General features: G+C 34.0%; 1 protein-coding gene across 1 annotated transcript; it reads right to left on the bottom strand.

Annotated features, from left to right (window-relative positions):
• Positions 1 to 21: 21 nt before the first annotated feature.
• On the bottom strand, positions 22 to 5,100 carry LOC120128194 (O-fucosyltransferase 1-like). The gene is made up of 10 exons (XM_039145934.1): positions 4,988 to 5,100; positions 4,733 to 4,892; positions 3,591 to 3,669; positions 3,413 to 3,483; positions 3,088 to 3,176; positions 2,216 to 2,339; positions 1,825 to 2,108; positions 1,231 to 1,360; positions 423 to 1,129; positions 22 to 195 (listed from the first exon to the last, which is right to left on the bottom strand). Exons 1-9 carry the CDS (start codon positions 4,993 to 4,995, stop codon positions 512 to 514), a joined length of 1,563 nt encoding a protein of 520 aa, XP_039001865.1. The 5' UTR covers positions 4,996 to 5,100; the 3' UTR covers positions 22 to 195; positions 423 to 511.
• Positions 5,101 to 7,059: the final 1,959 nt, after the last annotated feature.

Genomic DNA, 7,059 nt, shown 5'->3' with positions numbered 1-7,059 from the left:
CATCATCGTAATTCTAAAGATATCAGACATCATACAATACCTACGGTTCTTTCTTTTTTAGGGGGGCAGAGTTCAGTCGTTAAACAAATACAATCTCAATTGTAGAACTTACCTTCCCAATTAAAAGCTAGGGGCCATGTGCTCCAAACCAATTTGTTCCAAACCAATTTGTTCCTAGTGATCTTTCGGCATCTCCTACAAAATGTTCAGAAATGTTTTCTCATTTTGATACTTAAAACTTCTTTTTTGACACGTCAACCACCATTTTTGTCCTCGTTTAATGCAAATTAAAAGATCTGCTAATAAGAATGTCGACATCGATAATTTTGGCGTAAATTCGGATTTCGAACAAAAATGATAATTGAGGTACTAAAATGGAAAAATGAGCATTAAGTAAAGAAGAAAACAGTCATGAAGCTTACCTCCGTAACCCAACAAGGGCAGACCAAATTACTTCCTTCCTCTGGTTTCTAAGGAGATGCATACCATATAAAAATCCAAATCGAAACTCTCATATTTCCGTCTGGCGTGTTGAATTTGTTCCGGCCAAGGCTGCTAGGTCACTACTTGCTTCTTTCTCTAACTGTCTGTCTAAAATTTCCAACACATTATCCGGTGGGCATTTGTCAGCAGGATTTTTAGGTGACACTTGACAGAAGCATTCTGGCCAAGAATTTGTATAAAACGATTCGGGTGGCACCCGCTTGTGAGGTCCGCCAAAGTTTGTTTTAAGCATGACTCGCCTGGCAGCTTGTTCAAAACCAGCAGTCTGTCCATTCTCTCGGTCGATAAATATTGGAGCAAGAGCTTTCCTGTCGGGCCTAATTGTAGTCCGAAAACCATAATAGAGACGGTGACCAAGTAGATTGTTGGCAAAGTTGCTTGGTCCATCATATGTTGGCATAAAAATGTCTGAAAGAAGACAGACCATATAATCAACAGCGGAGCCTACCAACCCCCTCGTGTTTGTAGCTAGTTCTTCTGAAGCGTCTACAGAACTGTGATTCTCAAGGCGAGGGAACAGATCACGAAATGGTTTCATAAATCGCTCCCCGCCAAATAATTCACCGGATGCTAGGTATATCCGGGTAGAGTTGTCAAATCCCATAGCACGCAAGACAAGACCAACCTGCAGTTCAAACGCTAGTTTATGTACAAAGCATCATTGCCACTTTATGTATAAGTAGGGAGAGAAAAATCATCAGAGGAACGATTAACAAGATAGATTACCTCCTCTGGAGTTAGTGGGCATTTCCCTATGGCCCTTCTTTCTTTATAAACAAGTATTTTCTCTGCAAAATTTTCCTTTCTATATTTCTTCAATATACTTTGCTCTTCAGGGCTAAATATATCAAAGCACCTGTAAAGTAATCGAGCCCGTTAGCCAATCGAGGTCTATATGCGTATTATGACATTTGTTAATGTCAACTCATGTGTTAATAGTCAATACAATATAGAAACTAGAGGTCACACAGTGGATAAAAAAATAATGAAAATATGGATGCATTTATTATCATTTGTCAAGCAAAATGCATCAGCCTCAACATGAGGAGAGGAAATGGGCACACATATTTAAAACGATTATAATCATTTCAACCGAAAGCATGAGTGTGTTTGAAACACAGATATATGCATGTCTGAATGGTCTTGCAGTCCTCGAGATCTCATGTATTTTTCAGAAAAAAATACCTCTTACATTTCTTTTATCTTGCAGCTAAAGATACTCGAGCACAAATCCCAAGCAAAATTATGTGCATAACCCTCAATCTATAGCAGCTACATATTAAGCAATATAGGTGCAATAAGATAAGGGATACAACATACCCGGCAAATGCTAGCATATCCATCTCAAAACGAAGATGTATCGACATGAAATGACCTTGTGCACGGAGTTTATCAACTATTGACTCACTTAACTTCATAATATTTGGCTTGAACCTTAAAGCATGATAATTAACTCTACACCTCAAACGTTGATACTCCGGATTGTCAATTTCTTCAGCAAGGCGATGTGAAAAGGGAGTTAGATAAATAGCACCATGCTCCTGCATTTTCTTGAGAGCAACTGTTGTATACCAACTTATAGGAGCATCCCTAGGGGGGCGAATCTAGACAAAGTGAAAAGGTTACAAGAACAGAAAAGGTACTAAATTTCAACAACTTCTCAAGATAACATTATTTGAATAATTAACAATTAAAGGTATCAATAGTTCACCTGATGCGCTTTTATCTTCTTGGTTTTTCCATTTTTCCGAGTTTCGGGTATGCTTTCCACTATTCGTACATCATACTTCAGTGTCTGGACAAAATGCTCAACATCATAGATACCTTGGAAACCACTGGAGAAATAAAAATGGTAAGCACATTTAATTGCAAAAGACCCACAAGAAACATAGACAATTGGCCTCATTGAAGACCCAGGAAACATATTCTACGTAATATACACGTGTATCTTTCCGGTTATTGTTTAGGCAGGTTAATAGTTAATGCTCTCGACCAAAGCAAATAAACATCAAACATATTTGCAGCAAATCAATGTAGACTTTGGAAATACACCTTCAATGGCGTTTCAATTCTAAGGAGAAGCAACAGTAAAAAACATCCTACAGCTAACTTTGACTAGAATATATTGAAATGGTGACGACTCAAGTATACCAAACAAATAAACACAAACTTGCTGCAACAATAGCAAGTTTATTTATAAGATACCAAAGGGAGAAAGCAACCTAGATTAGAAAAGCCAAAGCCATGTAGAAACCAAACATATGTTGATCTTCACGAATCATGCAGAGGAGGAAAATATCAAACCACTCGCTGTTATTTAACAATGTTCGATTAGCGTTGTTGAGCTATTGAATGTAAGAAATTAGAATTTCACTCACTACATATTGCATCAACACTGTGGAAGAAAAATGCAAATGACAAATTAACATCCTAAAACTCCACCCTAAAATTTGCAGCCCAGTTAAGAAAGTGTTTGAACTGTTAATTTAAAATTGTAGTGTTAATAGCATTAAAATTTCACTGCTTTCATCATCGAATGGTAACCAGCTAAATTCAGGGAAATTAAAATAAGGACAAGACTACCTGTCATCATGCCAAAAGGAGTTCGCATCCAACTCGGGCAGTACAAGCGTGGCATTCATAATTCGTGCGGCAAGAACCGCATTACAGATCTAAAACATCAAAAGCAGTAAACTTACTATTTTTATTCCAAGTACACCATTGAAGTAGTATCACCAAAATATAACCCTAGTTTAAACTTGGGTAATGACTCATAAGCACTTTTGGGTAAAGAATTTAAAACATCTAACATAAAAACTCAAGCTGGTTTGCACCCAATTTAATTTTATTGGAGAAGCCATTAACAGAATGCATCAGATTAGAGTTTATGGACAAATTTAGGACAAACCGCACTGCGCTGCTGATTCAGACCACCATTGCAACGAACTCGAAGATAGCCATTAGTTTCCTTTGGAGGAGCTGCCAGAATATAACAATTAGAATTTAGAATTATCAGAAACTTGTATCTTTTGCAGAAACCAATTTAAATAGATTTGTTTTTCTTCTACAAAGTTATTAGTAGTTACGAGGCCAATCAGATCGTGGAGAAGATGATGGCCTCCAGCCACCTGACTTGGCACTTTCCCAAAGTTCTTCGGCGTTAATCTGAATAAACATATCAGAGGAAATAATGGTCAAAGGCTAAAAGTATTAAGACTGCTGACCAACAAGTAAAAGTTAAAAAGGATGATATAAATCCTAATCACGGGCTCAGCTCACGCATGCAGACGGTTCAAAGTAATACAAGAACCAGTCTCATGCACCATTACCTGAGTACAGAACACTCTATAAAGGTAACAGAACTTATCAACAAATCTGGTTAGAGTAACCACGCATAAAAACAACTTAATTTCTGAAAATTGAGAAATGATACTGTCATTCTTGCAATCAGAATAACACCAGACCAAAGAAATATATAAAGCATTTATACTTTGAAAAATTTCATGTAATTAATAGGTAAATGCATGAGCTATACGAAGATTACAAGATCTAAACATGAGACTATCCACGACTAGCCAAATGACGGCTTTTCAACGGCACCATCCAAGAGATTCTCCTATAGCATCTATTAAGTGCGTTACGTGATAGAAAATCCTCAGTTTATATTTAGGCTCAAACATTCTAATAAATCTATGACCTTGACTGGGACCATAAATAATTACATGAAAGGGGACTATTCCAAAGAAAAAAACCGACACATAATCTAAAAATTAAAACCATCTATAATGGCCAAACTGTCAAACAGCATAAATGCAAGGCTTTCTACCATCTTTTTGGCATTGAATGTCACATTAATGTTATTAGATATTCATTCGTCCTGTAAACCTAGCAGCAAATTATAACAAGATATTCATCTTCATAGCATTTCTAACTTTAAGTTTAACAATCCAAAAACAAACTCAATACACGTTTCAATTGAACAAAGGAATTAAAGCTCCGAACAATGATTAAACTCAATAGATCAGTATCAAATGAAACACGTGGCTCAAATTTACTCCACTTTAACTCATTAAACTTCTAAACAATGACTGAACTTACGAATCTCAGTCATTACTCCAAGTTCAAACTCTCCTATCATTTTCCTAGCATTTTCATTAGAAAACAAACAAACACCATTATCGAAAATCAAAAAAATAAGAGAGATCACATTCTGAACACTACTCCAAACCTCAGAAGGCTCGAGAGATCCGCGATTTCCACCGATCGTAGCCGAAAAGAAAAGCGAGAACGTGCAGATCAAAAGCACCACAACAGAAACCGCGAGCTTAACGTAAATTCCCTTAGCTCCTCCCCCTCCTTGCTTTCCATGCTGCCTATGCAGCCCCGGCCTACAGAAGAAAAAGGACAGTTCAACAATATACATGTTTGGATCAATGGAAAACGAAAACTTTTCATGGAAAATTAATAAGATAATCAGTCTAACCTCCGCATAACTAGGAAGTGAAAAAAAGAAAAGTGTTTCCAGATCTGGAGGTTTTAGATCTTATGATGTTATGGTTAGGATTTTAGTTGCAGTGAATTTGATCAGAGTATAGTTTTAGAGAAGGTAGGGTAAGGAGCTGGATTTGGCGGTTGGATAAAAGCGACAGTTTGTTTGATTGGCCTTCGTTTACTGGGCCGGGTCTGGATTTTACCCGTAACCTTCAGTGAGCGAATAACAAGTGTTCAATGTATAATAAATTTGAAGGCGATATTATTGGAAGAGAAAATATTAATATTTAGGGTAAAGTGTACACGAGTAGTCCCCAAATTATAAAGTGTTGTTTTATTAAATCCTCTAGATATTAAAATTTATAAAATAGTCACTCAACTATTTATATATTCTAAACTCATCCTTTTTCGTTAAAAATTTGACGACCATCTGAGTTGGACGTTAACCTGCTCACTGGCATATGATAAAATATAATCTCATAACTGTTTGAGTTGTATTATATGGATTGAGTCTCTGTTTATATTATATTGTCGAGTCACTATTTGAACATTATTCAATCAAACCAGTGCTTGAAAGGAACAAATGTGCTATTAGACATCATTAAAATATGATTTTATCATATCTCAATCAATATGTTAACGTCTAGCTCAGACGACTGTTAATTTTTTGACAAAAAGGTGAGTTTAGAACACATAAATAGTTGAGTTATCATTTTGTAACTTTTAATAGTTGTGGACTCAATAAAATAATATCTTATAATTAAGATGTCATTTTGTAATTTTTAATAGTCCAGGACGCAACAAAACAATATTCTATAGTCGAGTAACATTTTATATACTTTACCTTAATATTTAAACATGAATTATAAAATGAATATGAAAAAATAAAATAAATCATATATTTTTTATTTAAATTATATGTCATTTTTGTCATCAATTTAACTATTAGTTAAAAGGTAGCAGTCTCGTCCCTTCAAGATAAAACATAAGTTCGATAAATGATCCATTAGTGTTTGTGATTTGAATTTTATGTGGTTTAGTAAAAAAAAATTAAATGTTACCTACTTAATTAATAAATAATTTAGAAGAAAAAAAAAAATGAAGATCTACGGTAAATGCGTAGAGTTTTGGGTCATACAACTATATATATATGTATCTAGGTTCCAAGCATAGATGGGTCGAGAAGATACTAAAGAGACCGTCCTTTTAGAAATTTTAAAATTTCGTATAATTTATTTATCTTCTTTATACTTTTTATTAATGATATAATTTCGATTTTATATCCCTAGAGTTTTAATACAATTTCTTAATAATCTATACATTCTAAGATAAAGTCGTACATTCATCCTTATTTCCAAAGTATATTGTACTATTGTATAATATTTTTATAATTTATTTTTGATTACAATGAAATTATTTTTTATCCGTTATTTTTCCTTTGAATTTTTTTTTATTAAATTTATGTATTTTATTTTAATATTATTTATTTATTATTATTGTTAATACAACATTAAAAGATGCACTTGTTATAAATGCAATACTACTGACGGTACAAATATGGTAGAATGCAACTCTCAAGCATTACACGTTTCAATATTTTTATTATGATTATATTATGTTTGGATTCTCCGTTTCCCTCTCCTCCAATTTCTACTTTTTCCATTTTTGGCTTTAAATTTATCTAATTTGAAAAATTGACCATCTAATTATATAATATTCATAAGTGCCATCATGTTGCTTTTGGTTTGTTGGTGAGGAGAGAATGTTTCTTGGGTGTGGAGGATGAGGGGGTTTCAAGAACCCTAATTGCTTTTAACAAAACCTTTTGATTTCATTCGTAACGATGATAATTATTTTTTATTCTCGAGTTACATAATTGATCCATTAATCATAAATATGAGAACCACCTCGTCTTACGTCGTTTTCAGCTATGAAAAAGGTTGTTATCAGTCATGGGTAAAGTTATTGTATTTATTGATTATATATACGTGTGTGTTTTAAAATATACCACATAAAATATTTTTGAAAATAAATTCAAGTAATTTATGTGTAATTAATCATATC

Source organism: Hibiscus syriacus, unplaced genomic scaffold, assembly GCF_006381635.1.
Source record: "Hibiscus syriacus cultivar Baekdansim isolate YM2019G1 unplaced genomic scaffold, ASM638163v2 tig00110478_pilon, whole genome shotgun sequence".
Classification (NCBI taxonomy): domain Eukaryota; kingdom Viridiplantae; phylum Streptophyta; class Magnoliopsida; order Malvales; family Malvaceae; genus Hibiscus; species Hibiscus syriacus.
This window is presented reverse-complemented; position numbering and strand designations above follow the sequence as displayed.

What these genes read in the sequence shown, in the direction of transcription:
- LOC120128194 (XM_039145934.1), bottom strand. An exon ending in TGAATCAGCAGCGCAGTGCG is followed by an intron (nt 3,177 to 3,412) that starts GTTTGTCCTAAA and finishes TTGATGTTTTAG; the next exon opens with ATCTGTAATGCGGTTCTTGC. An exon ending in TCCTTTTGGCATGATGACAG is followed by an intron (nt 2,340 to 3,087) that starts GTAGTCTTGTCC and finishes TTATTTCTCCAG; the next exon opens with TGGTTTCCAAGGTATCTATG.